Source organism: Octopus bimaculoides, chromosome 7 (assembly GCF_001194135.2).
Source record: "Octopus bimaculoides isolate UCB-OBI-ISO-001 chromosome 7, ASM119413v2, whole genome shotgun sequence".
Lineage (NCBI taxonomy): Eukaryota > Metazoa > Mollusca > Cephalopoda > Octopoda > Octopodidae > Octopus > Octopus bimaculoides.
Window position 1 is genome coordinate 19,462,049 of NC_068987.1, and position 13,373 is coordinate 19,475,421.

The window sequence follows — 13,373 nt, forward strand, 5'->3', positions numbered from 1 at the left end:
GAATGTCTTACAGCTGTTTCAGGGAAAATTCAATGTATCCCTTCATTGGAGACGGTAATAGTAGAAGTTAAGGATTATTAAATCCTTATTATATATATATATATATATATATATATATATATAAGTAGTTAAGTGTATGTCCCGTCATAGAATGACCAATGGTTTTGCATCCACAAAGGCCTTAACCTTGTCAGCTCCTAAAGCCGAAGACAAGTCTTTAGAGTGTGGTGAGACATTCATGGCGATAACGCCTTTGTAGATGCGAAACCATTGGTCTCTACCAGACATAGACTTAACTACTTGTGAATCCATTACTGCCCTATGTCTTAGAGTGTGTTTCTTTTTCGGATATATGATACATTGATATATATATATATAAAACCACCCTCCTCATAATTTTAATGTCCGCTTTTCCATGCTTGCACCTAATTATTCTTTAATAATTTCCTCTCTAACATTTTCTGTTGCCAGACTTCTTGTTGCTGGACGTATTGTGAGAATTAGCCGTATTTTGAGGATTCTTTACTTCATGTATATTCAGCATCGATATTTGACTTCTGCCTCTCGTAAAATAGTCTCACAAAACAAACGCCGTTACCAGAGAGATGGTTTTGATTTGGATCTCTGTTACATCACAGGTAATGTTAATTAAATTAAGATCTTTGCTATATCACAGGTATAGTTAATTTACATCTTTGCTACATCACAGATAAAGCTAATTAAATTTATTCTCTGTACTATGCCTATGCTTTTGGCTATCATTGCTGTCTTCCTTAACTTGACTTACGACTGCCTTCTGTCCCTTCTTATACTTTTCCAACAAGTTGTAGTACACCTGAGATCTGTACACACTAAACTCATTATAATATTTAATGATGTAAAGTTCATGTACTTAATTACAAACCCCAAGCTCACAAGTTCAAATATTACTGCAGCCATTATGTTTGTACTTCTTAGACAAGTCACATCACTCTGTTTGGTTCAGTCTGCCTGGTTAGAAAGAAAATAGGTTCTTCTTGCTACTTTATAATTGTGTGGTGGTGTTGTTTACTCCCAGGTCAACCCGAAATGAACAAATATATGATCAAAGATATTTTTGCCTGACACAGTACCTGCATGATTATCCAATGCATCCTTTCTTTCCTTTGTTCCTAAACATTAGGGTGTGATTTGAGGGAGATTTGGTTGTTACATCTAGCAGATCAAATGGTCACATTAAGGCTCCCCTTAAATAATTAGTGTTTTGATGGGTTACCCTATCCAGCTTTTGAAAAAGAATTCTTCCAATTGTGTGTAGTGTAAATACAAAAAATAAACTTGACTGCCCTCACAAATGAGAATACTAAAAATGAACCCAACTGCTCTCAAAAATTAAGTAAAAGACAAGGAAAATAATGCAGAATTCTTGTCTGCAAGACGGCGAGCTGGCAGAAACATTAACGCGACACGTGAAATGTTTAGTGGTATTTCGTCTGCCTCTACGTTCTGAGTTCGAATTCCGCCGAGGTCGACTTTGCCTTTCATCCTTTCGGAGTCGATTAAATAAGTACCAGTTACACACAGCGGTTGACATAATCGACTTAATCCGTTTGTCTGTCCTTGTTTGCCCACTCTGTGTGTAGCCCCTTGTGGGCAGTAAAGAAATAAGAATTCTTGTCTGTTACTGGATTAATCCCAAAATCTAATCAGTTTGTGCCAGTCATGAGGTAAAATATCCCTGAAAGTTTCATCCAAATCCATCCTGTGGTTCTTGAGATATCTTATCCATGGACAAACAAACAAGCAAACATAACTGAAAACAATACCTCTGCCTTTGCTAAGGTGTAGGTAATAATAATAATGATATTAATAATGATTTCCAATTTTGGCAGAAGGTCAGCAAGTTCAGGGAAAGGCATAAGCTGATTACATCAACCCCAGTACTTAACTGATACTTATTTTATGAAGCCCAAAAGAATGAAAGGCAAAGACGACCTCAGCGGAATTTGAACCCAGAATATAAAGAGACGAACTACTGCTAAGCATTTTGCCCAGCATACTAACAATTCAACCAGCTCACCACCTTACTAATGATAATAATAATAATGATGATGAATGCTCTTAGGAAACACAGATGTAAAACAAAAAGAACGCAATAAAAAAGTAAATGATTTTAATTATTACTAATTTCTTAATTATTTTTTTTATTTAGAGCGAGTTATTGCCATGTCATTTCCTTCCACTGGTTTAATGGCATTCTATCGAAACCCTATACATGTAAGTGCTTTTATTTCAACCATAACTCTAGTACTGAATTTTTGAATGTACAACATCTGTTATTGGTAATTCTTGATGCTTCAGATGTGATGTTCTTATTGGAAGATAGCAACAATGTATATTATAATATAGAATTAATGACATTTGAAAGTATATATACGATGTTTATAATATTACCATAAGAACTCAAAATAAAAGCAAAAGTGTGTTTGAAGCAGCTGTTATCATATGTGTCATTCACAAAGGTTTTTAAATGAAAGAATGTAAGGTTAAGCGTTTCCTTCAAGCTTTTATTTCATATTTCAAAAAGTATTCAGACAGTGAATATTCAAAAGATAACCAGGTTCAGTTTATCAGCTGATAATTGGAAACAGGCAAGTCCAATTTCTGGAAATTGGAGCCTTTCCTTTCATTTATAATGTGTGTGTGTCTGAGTTTGTATGGTTTTGTATAGAAGAATATATTAATCAATGAAATTCCAACTTTGTCTGATTTTCACGTTTTATTTACAATTTTTACAACTTTACAATAAACTAGTACTTTTATGCATTACGCAGTCATCAGGTTTATGTAGTGACAATCGTGTTCCACAATTGATAACTGTGTGTGTGTGTGTGTGTGTGTGTATATATATATATATATATATATATATATATATATATCTGGATGGTTGTACATTTACAGATTTTTATTAATGTCACCTGTTTTATAAATATTAGCACTTGCACCTATTCTTGTAGGGTTTTCAACTTTGAAACCCTTATTATTTTTTCTAATATATATATACGCACACACACACATATTCATTATCATCATTTAATGTCCAATTTCCATGCTTGCATGAATCGAAAGGAGTTTATTGAAGCAGGTTTTCCATGCCTGGATACCCTTCCTCTTACCATCCCTCACCTGTTTCCATGGCCAGACATGTTTTAGTCATGGAGGACCGGAAACGGACAACTTTGCTTGTATGATGTTGAAGCACAATTATGACCATTACATGATGACTAGACAAGTGTATGCATAAACACATTATACAAGTGCACACACTTATAATACTTACTTCTGTTGCTAATAATTTTATATATATATATGCTAGCATGGAAAGCGGATGTTAAACGATATATATATATATACTATTCTGATACAAGAATGTTGTTGACAGTGACTTCAAAGTTTCGGCCATCTAAGCCATTATCAGACTGCCAATGTTGGCTTAGCTGGCTGAAGTCACTGTCAATAACTTTCTTGTATAAGAATAATAAATTTGTACTCCAAAAAAGGATAGAGTAACCCATCAGATTAATGTAAAATTATTTTTATTATAACTGAACACAGACAAACAACATATATCATCATCATCATTGTTTAACCCATTACCTCCCATAATTCTATTAACTGGAATTTTTTGATGAAACTTTGATTTCTAGCATAAAACAGCCTTAGAAACACACTGGAATGATCAAAATAACATTTCAAAATAACATTTGAAATAGAAATAAGCGAGATATTGGGTGAAAAATTAGCAAACCTCATTTGAATATCAGAGAAATATACCTAGTAGATATAGCAAAAAGGTTAGATATGTGTAAATATTGACAGATAATTACGAAATTTGTAATTTTTAAGTGATCTCGTATGAGATCACTGGTAGGTCATGGGTTAATATCCTCCTTCCATGCTGGCATGGATTGGACAGTTTGACAGGAGCTGGCCAGGTGGGAGCCTGCACCATGCCTCAGTGCCTGGTTTTTATGGGTGGATGCCCTTCCTAACACCAACCGCTCCATAGAGTGGGTTGAGTGCTTTTTACATGGCACTCACACAGGTGAGGTCAGTTTTGGCATGGTTTTTACAGCTGGATACTTTTCCAAATGTCAGCCATTTTAGAATGTGAACTGGGTGCTTTTTAAGTAGCATCTGCACTGGCAGAGTGACCAAGTGACTTTGCAAGACAAAGAACCTTTAAAAGGGGGTGCAATTGTGTATAATATTGGTGCAGGGGTGGCCTTGTGGTTAAGAAGCTTGCTTTGTAAACATGTAGTTTTGGATTCAGTCCCACTGCACAGCACCTTCTACTATAGTTCCAGACTAACAAAAGCCTTGTGAGTGGATTTGGTAGATGGAACACAGAAACGCCATTCTGTTCTACTTACTTCTGGGAGCCAATCATTCATCACCATATGACTTCCAGTGGGCAGTGGCACCATTATACCATCATTACTATTAACCATTACTGTAGTGATCATTATCATCATCATCATCATTATATCATATCTCTGTATAATTCTCTTTGATTCCAGGAAGTGGTCAGGTTTTTTGAAACAAAACATAAAGACCATTACAAGATCTACAACTTGTGTAGTAAGTAAACCAGAAAATTTAATATGTCACTTTTCAGAATGTAAAATACTCACTATACCTTCATGTTCATGCTGGCTTCTATTGAATAATAATAATAGTAATAATAATAATAATAATAATAATGAGAAAATGAGAAAGCAACCATACCCTGGGATATGCCAATACACACAGATAGAAAAATTAAGGCCAATAGGCTGGATACAGTTGTCAGAGATCACCAAGAAAAAGAAAAATGCTTTCTAATTGATGTATCAGTACCAACAGATGACAATGTTTCTCTAAAAGAAATGGAGAAACTTTCAAAATACAAAGACCTGGAAATAAAGGTAACTCAAATGTGGAGTCTAAAAACAGAAACAATTCCTATCATAGTAGGCGCATTAGGTATGATAAAAAGCATTCAGACAAATACATAACAAAAACACCAGGACTTACAAGTATATACAACATACAGAAAATAGCACTACTAGGTACTGCACACATCCTACGTAAAACACTTTCAATACAGTAAAAATAAGGCATCACAACAAACCACAGCACATACCCAAGGCACACAGAGCTGCACTCAGTAGTGTAGTGAAAGCAAGTGATAAAAGTAAGACTACTGAATAGTAATGATTATAATAATCCTTTTTACTATAGCACAAGGCCTGAAATTGTGGGGACAAGTTGATTACATTGACCCCAGTGCTCGACTGGTACTTATTTCATTAACCCTGAAAGCATAAAAGGCAAAACTGACCTCAGTAGAGTTAGAACTCAGAACTTGAAACCAGAAGAAATACTATTTTGCATTTTGTCTGATGCTGTAATGATTCTGCCAGCTCACTGCCTTAATAACATTTTCTGTAATAGGCACAAGGCCTGAAATTTTGGGGGAAGGGGCAAGTTGATGACATTGACCCCAGGAAAAGCTGAAAGGAGAAATCAACCTTGGCGGAAATTTGAACTCAGAATGTAAAAACAAATGAAATGCTACTAAGCATTTTGTCTGGTGTGCTAAGAATTCTGCCAGCTCACCACTTAATAATAATAATAATAATAATAATAATAATCCTTTCTACTATAGACAAGAGGCCTGAAATTTTGGGGGAAGGGACCAGTCGATGACATCAACCCCAGTGTGTAACTGGTACTTAATTTATTGACCCCGAAAGGATGAAAGGCAAAATCGACCCTGGCAGCATTTGAGCTCAGAATGTGTTGACAGACTAAATACCGCTAAGCATTTTACCCAGCGTACTAACGATTCTACCAGCTTACTGACTTAATAATAATAATAATAATAATAATGACAATAATAATAGTTTCAAATTTTGGCACAAGACCAGCAAACTATCTTCTGTATTATACTGATACTCTTCACCAACCCTTTTTTTTTTTACTGCCAGTCATCTCTTCCTCTTATGGGGTACCCCACTAATGCTGGTGCCATTATTAAATGCACTCTGTGCACTTTATAAAGTGGTTGGCAAATGAATAAAAGTAACAAGGATTTAAAAAGACCTTTTGATCTATTCAAGAGCATGACAACCTCACTGGTGTTGGTGCTTTGATGAAATATGCCCAGTACATTTGGTAAAGTGGTTGATGATATGAAGGACATCTAGCTATAGAAACCAAGCCAAAAACTGAAACATAGAGGCAAGCAACATGTGTCGAAGGGCAATAACTCTGGATAAGATCTGACTCAGACCATAACAACCAGTGCAACCCATGCCAGAGATGGTACCGTTTTGTTACAGCTGGTATGGATGTAGTAAATATGAATTAGCACAGAATAAAATGCAGAGTGACATGTTTTGTCAGATACATGGCCACATGTTTTGTCAGACACATAGCTACATGTTTTGTATGTGCACTAGTTTCATTTATTTTACAAAAGATTTTTTTTTCTTCACAACCAGTGTCATAATGCAACATGTCATACAATATAGGTGATTTAAAAAAAAAATAATATACAAAAATTTTTGCTTTGTATTTTCCTATGTCACATTGTGAATGTTGTAAAAGCCAGTCATTTTAAAAACTGCTTTGGTGCAATACTCTTTATAAATAGAAGTCAAGTATTCTAACATACGAGTGAAGGTTCATGGCTTAGTGGTTAGGGCATTCAACTCACAATTGTAAGGTTGTGAGTTTGATTCCTAGTGACGCACTGTGTCCTTGAGCAAGACACTTTATTTCACTTTGCTCCAGTTCATTCTCCTGGCAAAAACAAGTAGTACCTTGTCACATTCTGTATCATGCTGGATTTCCCTGAGAACTATGTTAAAGGCACATGTGTCTGTGGAGTGCTCTATCACCTGTACACTAATTTCACAAGCCGGCTGTTTTGTTGATCGGGTCAATTGGAACACTCATTGTCATAACCAATGGAGTGCCAGTTTGAGTTTGATTCTAATATATGTTAATCCTCCCCAGATCTTACATTTCCTATTCGTTCAACTAATTTTCAGGTGAACGTGATTATGATGAAAGTCTCTTCCATAACAGAGTTGAACGAATATGCATCGATGACCACAATGTGCCATCACTGAAGTAAGTTTATGTTTCTTTGCTGTGTTACATCTTCTAATAGAATTTGCATAAGGGTGAGCCAACGAGGGAGCCTCTATGTGGTCACATGACTAGCTAGACATAGCAGCCGAATTTCCATTAATCTTTTTGTGACCATATTTCTATTAAAATAAGCTACTTTTGCTTCAATTAATTTTGAAAATGATAAAGAATTTAGTAAAATAACTTTACAAGATTGAAACATAGCTGACCTCACGCACTTCTCATGAGGAATTCCGGAAGGAGCATTGTGAGACCACTACTGAGACACTTCCGAAAAAAAGAAAAGCCATTAGGCAGTTTATAGCAGAGACGCCATCTAAGAATATCTGAAGAAGGAATTGCATTCCGAAATATCATCGGACTATAGATAACTAAATTACAACAGGTATATAGTCCATTTTTTGTATTATAGTGCATTGGCGTACCATTCAAAACTTTTTATTCTTTACGAACAATACACAATGCTTCAAGTGAACTACAATACTCTCGTAACTTTGTTATTATTCTGGTGTGTAGAACTTAAATTAACATGAAATTTTGATGGAAGGTTTTAATCTAGATCACTTTAAAATAAGAAATTTCTGTTATAGAACCAGAGGTGGTCTCAGATGAGTTGGTATCAAAAGCATTAAGTTGCATGATACCATCTTATGAAGAGAAGGATACATTATCATCATCATCATTGTCATCATTATCATTTAACATCCTTTTTTTCCATGCTGCCATGGGCTGGACGTTTTGTGGTGCATTATATTCTTGAATCAAGCCCTTCATTTCACGTTTTTTGTACACTCAACAGAAAAATTAGTCCTGAAATTGAGGGCTTACCTAGTGATAGATTGGCATCCCTTCCAGAGAGGGAGAGGTCTTGAAGGGAAAATTTAGCGACTGCTTGATCTTCTATTTCTGTTGCAGACAGGCCAGTTGCACCATTAGCCCCGATTTAATGATTATAAATAACAAATAATCCTTAATTGGGAAATATTAGGGACAAAGAGAGGAAAAAAAATATGCACCTTTATTTCGGTTTGTAATTGCTTTTCAAATATTTTCATTTTTTATTTTTGGCAGGAAAATGGTCGATTTTTGTTCTGATGTACGAGAATGGATGGCAGCAGACAAGAATAATATCATTGCTGTTCACTGTAAAGGTGGTAAAGGACGTACAGGAACAATCATTTGTGTGTGGCTTATAGACTGCGGACTGTTTAATGAAGCAAAGGTTAGTGTGTTGTATGTAGACTGAGTTCAGGGAAAGAGGCAGTATGGTTTTAATCTATACGTCCTTTGGCGAATGTTTGCTGGAAAATCGTAGATGGGGGAAGGAATTGAGGTGTCTGGCTTGAATGCTTGAAACAGAACAAACTCCGTTAAATCATCCAGGAACTTTTAGGCCTATTATACAAGGGAAAGAACTGAGTTAGATCTGAATGCTTAAGACAAGTCTGTTACACACCAAAGCAAAATAATATTAACTAGAACGCGTTAAGCCCACAATTTCAAGGGAGAGAACTGGATTTGGATCTGATAGTTTGCAAACAGTGACTTCGGCTGAAGACATCCAGGGACCTGTGATGAATTGTTATGTAGCGGTAGGCTTACAAGGGAGATAACTGCATCTTGCCTAAATGTTAGCCGCAGAGAACTCCACTCAAGGCATCGTAGGGCACCAGGAGGTGATGTTAAACCGAACAGCATGTTAGACTTATCATCCACTCCGTCCAAAATAAGTTGGAATGACACCAGCACTGAGAGGATGTCCTACTAGAAAGGAGAAAGAATTTGATCTCAAACACAGTGCATCTCATAACAAGGCTTAGGTTCACCAGAGTAAGGACAGGTTTGATAGACCATCTAATACACTGATACTTTAGATGACAGAGACCCAAATTCTGACGTTCTTATTTGATATTTCTATATTTTATAGAAATAGCAAAATAATGATAATAATAATAATAATAATAATAATAATGTCTTGGTATAAAAAGGTGGACTACAGCAAATATTCTGCTTAATACCACAGATTTGCTTGTCAGTTGTTTGACCTTAACCAGTTGAGCATGTCCCTTGGTGGTTGACCATATGTGCATCTCTCATCACGAATAGAAGTAGTGGGGGAGCATCATAGCCATGTGTTGAGAGGAATTCTTTGGGGTTTGAATAATTCACCTTTGGAAACATGGGTGTTTTGCTCAACATCCTTAAACAAACCTTATTCAGGGTCCTTTTGAGCGGGATGGGCTACCCGATCGGAAGAAAATTCTAACTGGGCCCCACCTGCGAGGTCATGCGCTGTTTATCTTGATATGAGATCACCATGTCGTGCACATATGGTTGTGATGCATGTGCCTGGTGTACCCTTATCAGACGGGTAGTCATGATGGGTATAATAGGCTTCGTATATATTTTACCCCAGTGTCACTTTGATGGCATACTCTGCTCTCTCACTCAATAATAATAATAATATTGCAGTAGGCGTACAAAAGCGATGTTGTGAATAAACAAACATTTAAATCAGTCCAAATGTTTAGAACATGTTTAAGCTTAAACACGTCTCAGTTTTAATTTGAAATAGACTTGATTGTACTTTCTGAAATAGTATGAAACAACCACTTAGTAAATGTAAAAATGTGACTAGTTAGTTTTGTAGAAGATCACACAGTTACTATTATTCTTTAAGCCTGGTACTTATTCTATCAGTCTCTTTTGCCAGTCTGTTAAGTTACAGGGATGTAAACATCAACACTTGTTGTCAAGCGGTGGTGGGGGACGGACAGACAGACAGACATGCATGCATGCATATATTCAATAGGCTTCTTTCAGTTTCCATCTACCAAATCCACTTGCAAGGCTTTGGTCAGCCCGTGGTTATAGTAAAAGACACTTGCCAAGGTACCATGCAGTGGGACTGAACCTGGGAAGCAAGCTTTTTACCACACAGCTATGCCTGTTTGATTTTCCTCTTGTGGTTAGGATGTTGCATTCACAATCTTATGTTCTTGACTAGGTGATGTATTGAGTTCATGAGCAAAACACTTCAGTTTCACATTACCCCAGTCTGCTCAACTGTAAATGAGTTCCAACAATAGCTGGGAAATAAACCATGCAATCGACCAGCATCCCATTCAGTGTGGGAGTGTTGTACTCTTGGTCTTTTATATGCCATGCAAACCAGGTTAAACTCTCTCATTATGAGTTTTAGGGCTCATGAAGGGCCCTATGTTTAAGTCCTGATAACTTCTCTGTACAATACCTTCTCAACTTCACATTGATCTGGTTTGATATTTCAGTGCTATATATTTCTTTCCTGTGTGATATTTTCATTGTTTGATATTTTTTTCTGCCAGACATCCTCTCATTTCAGTATCTTTTCTAAATAACATTTTTCTGATACTTCACAGGATGTTCTGGAATATTTTGGAGACAGACGCACAGATTTTAGTGTTGGTAAAATGTTTCAAGGTGTACAAACTCCAAGTCAGGTTTGTATATTTATTGATGTATTCACACACACACAGACACACACACACACACACACACAACTTCCATTCTCTGGTTCTCTCTCTCTCCCTCTCTCCATACACCATCACATTTTGCTTGTTATTGCTACACATATATACATATATTTATACATATTTACCAACTTTTATACACACATATATACACTTACTGCACAATATTCACAATCATCTTCTTCTTTGGCTGCTCTTTCTATGGCTGGATGCCCTTCCTAACACCAACCACTCCAAGAGTGTAATGGGTGCCTTTATGTGACAGCGGCACAGGTGCCAGTTGCATGACACAAGTATCTGTCATGACTACGATTTCACTTGGCTTGATTGATATTCCTTCTCAAGCACAGCATATTGCCAAAGGTCTTGGCCATTTGTCATTACCTCTGTGAGGCTCAGCGCTCAAAAGGTGCTTTTTACGTGCCACTGGTATGGGTGCTGGTTTCATGACACCAGCATTGACCACATTGCCTCCATGAGGCCCAATACTCAAAAGGTATATGTACATATTTATACAAGCCTATATAAATAGAGGGAGAGAGAGGTAGACGTATACACACACACATATGTATGCTTTTGGACGTATGCAACATGTGTCCCATAATGAAAACAGCTTACCCCTCTATCTCAAGAAACAAAGAGATAAGATACATCACCTATAATAATCCTTAATAAAAGAATGGAAGGTCACAGCTTGATTTATTTTATCATAGTTTTGTTCAATGAAAGCTTCTTTTCCTCTCTGCAAGTCCATTTAACTTTTAGGTAAATTTTGCTGAATACATTATCTCTGCATTTTCATTATATGTTGCAAAGTCAGCAGAAGAACATGATTCTTATTAGAGGGCATTTCAATAGGTGTTCCATAGTTTGTGGGGTCTGTGGTGGTTGTCATTTGAACTAGATGTAACTGGTTATTTATGATATCTTTTTTTGTGGATTGTATAATATATAAGCAATTGCAGCGTGGAAGATGTTTGTAAGCCATTTAAGAACACACACAAAAAAAAATGTTAGATTCACTTCAGCATTTAAATTTAATTTGTGTCAAGACATTTTCATCTCTTTGAAACTGCAACCTGTTCATTGACAAAACTTCGTGAGATGCAGCACAAAATTTCGTCAGTGAACAGGTCGTGGTTTCAAAGCGACGAAAATATATTGACACAAATGAAATTTAAAGTAGAACTAACGGTTTTTTGTGTTCTTAAATGGCTTACAAACATCTTCCATGTTGCAATTGTTTTTATTTCAGCACATAATCTCAGATCAAGTCATTTGCTATGCAAGTACATCTCCATTATATATATATATGATTTTATTTAAATATCATAAATAAATAAGTAGCTTAATTGTTATGTATAATTATAAGATTTTGAGTATAGATATATAAATTATATACTTGTTTGTTTAGTTAATGGTATAGTTGTTTTATAAATATAATGTTGTTTTCATTGTATTAATAAATTAAATATTAGTATGTATTATCATATTTGTTTGATTTAATTGTTATTGTTAAAATAAAACTTTAATAATAATATGTTTAAATGCATGTTAATTTTAAATAATAAATATTTACTATTGATTTGCTGTATATTATTTTAGATAATTGAGTACATATTGGCCAAATAAGTGTTCCATAGTCACACACGAGAAGAGGGTTGTTTGGAGAGCTGTGTTCCTTATAGTTGTGTGTCACTCTGACTGATCTGGGGCCAAACAGCAATAATGATCACAAATACCCTCATTGGAAATCCCCATACCTATGTAAATAGTTATGTATGTACGTACAAACACACATACATGCACACACAAACACATATACACCTATTAATGTCGTTTATCCCTTATTGAGCTGACCTATGATTAAAATGCATTCTAGCCACCATCATCTGGTCTTTTTTCCGGACATAGTCTATCTAGGAATACATTATCAAATATGTTCCCTCTTTTTAAGATGGTAGGGAGTGATTTGAGGTTGATTGGTTGTTATTTCTTCCATATTGAGTGAGCTTTTAAGAGCTCCTTTGGGTACACATTTTTATATATGCCATGCTACTTTCCCTCACATCTACTCTAGTGTTATCTCTCTCTCTCTCTCATGAAACTATTCTCTGTCCCTATTACAGAGCCGGTATGTCGGTTACTTTGAAAAAATGAAGCAAGATTACAATGGAAAATTGCCTGAGAAAAAAGAATTGAATCTGATCTCAATAAAAATCACCGCAATTAAAGGTATGTGCTGTAGTGCAATAGGAGTTTGACCCTGCCCCTCTGGCAAATCTTCGACATGTCATGTAACGTTATGCATTGTGTCTGCCCCTCTGGCGAATCCCCAACACGTCATGTAACGTTATAGATTGGGTCTGCCCCTCTGGCGAATCCCTGACATGTCATCAAAAATATATGAATTTTCATGGGGGTTATGACCGTTATGCATAGAATATAATTTCCAAATTTCATAAAGATCCATTCAGTACTTTTGACGTAGTTTTGGATAAGAAAACAAATGACTAATGTGTGTGTTTGTGTGCATGTGTATGTGTGTGTGTGATGGGTGTATATATGTATAGATATCTGTATGCATGTATATATATATATGGATATATGTGTACATATTACATGTACATCTATATATATACATCTACACATATGTATACATATACATGTATGCATATA

General features: G+C 35.8%; 1 protein-coding gene across 7 annotated transcripts in view; it reads left to right on the forward strand.

Annotated features, from left to right (window-relative positions):
- The window catches only part of LOC106872893 (phosphatidylinositol 3,4,5-trisphosphate 3-phosphatase TPTE2), a 71,762-nt gene that overhangs the window by 48,811 nt on the left and 9,578 nt on the right, over positions 1 to 13,373 (forward strand). For all 7 annotated transcript variants that reach the window (XM_014920055.2, XM_014920061.2, XM_052969321.1 and 4 more), the window contains 7 exons: positions 472 to 638; positions 2,192 to 2,256; positions 4,560 to 4,620; positions 7,080 to 7,161; positions 8,254 to 8,404; positions 10,584 to 10,664; positions 12,824 to 12,929. In XM_014920055.2, coding sequence (XP_014775541.1) covers positions 472 to 638; positions 2,192 to 2,256; positions 4,560 to 4,620; positions 7,080 to 7,161; positions 8,254 to 8,404; positions 10,584 to 10,664; positions 12,824 to 12,929 — 713 coding nt within the window. The remainder of the gene's footprint in view (positions 1 to 471; positions 639 to 2,191; positions 2,257 to 4,559; positions 4,621 to 7,079; positions 7,162 to 8,253; positions 8,405 to 10,583; positions 10,665 to 12,823; positions 12,930 to 13,373) is intronic.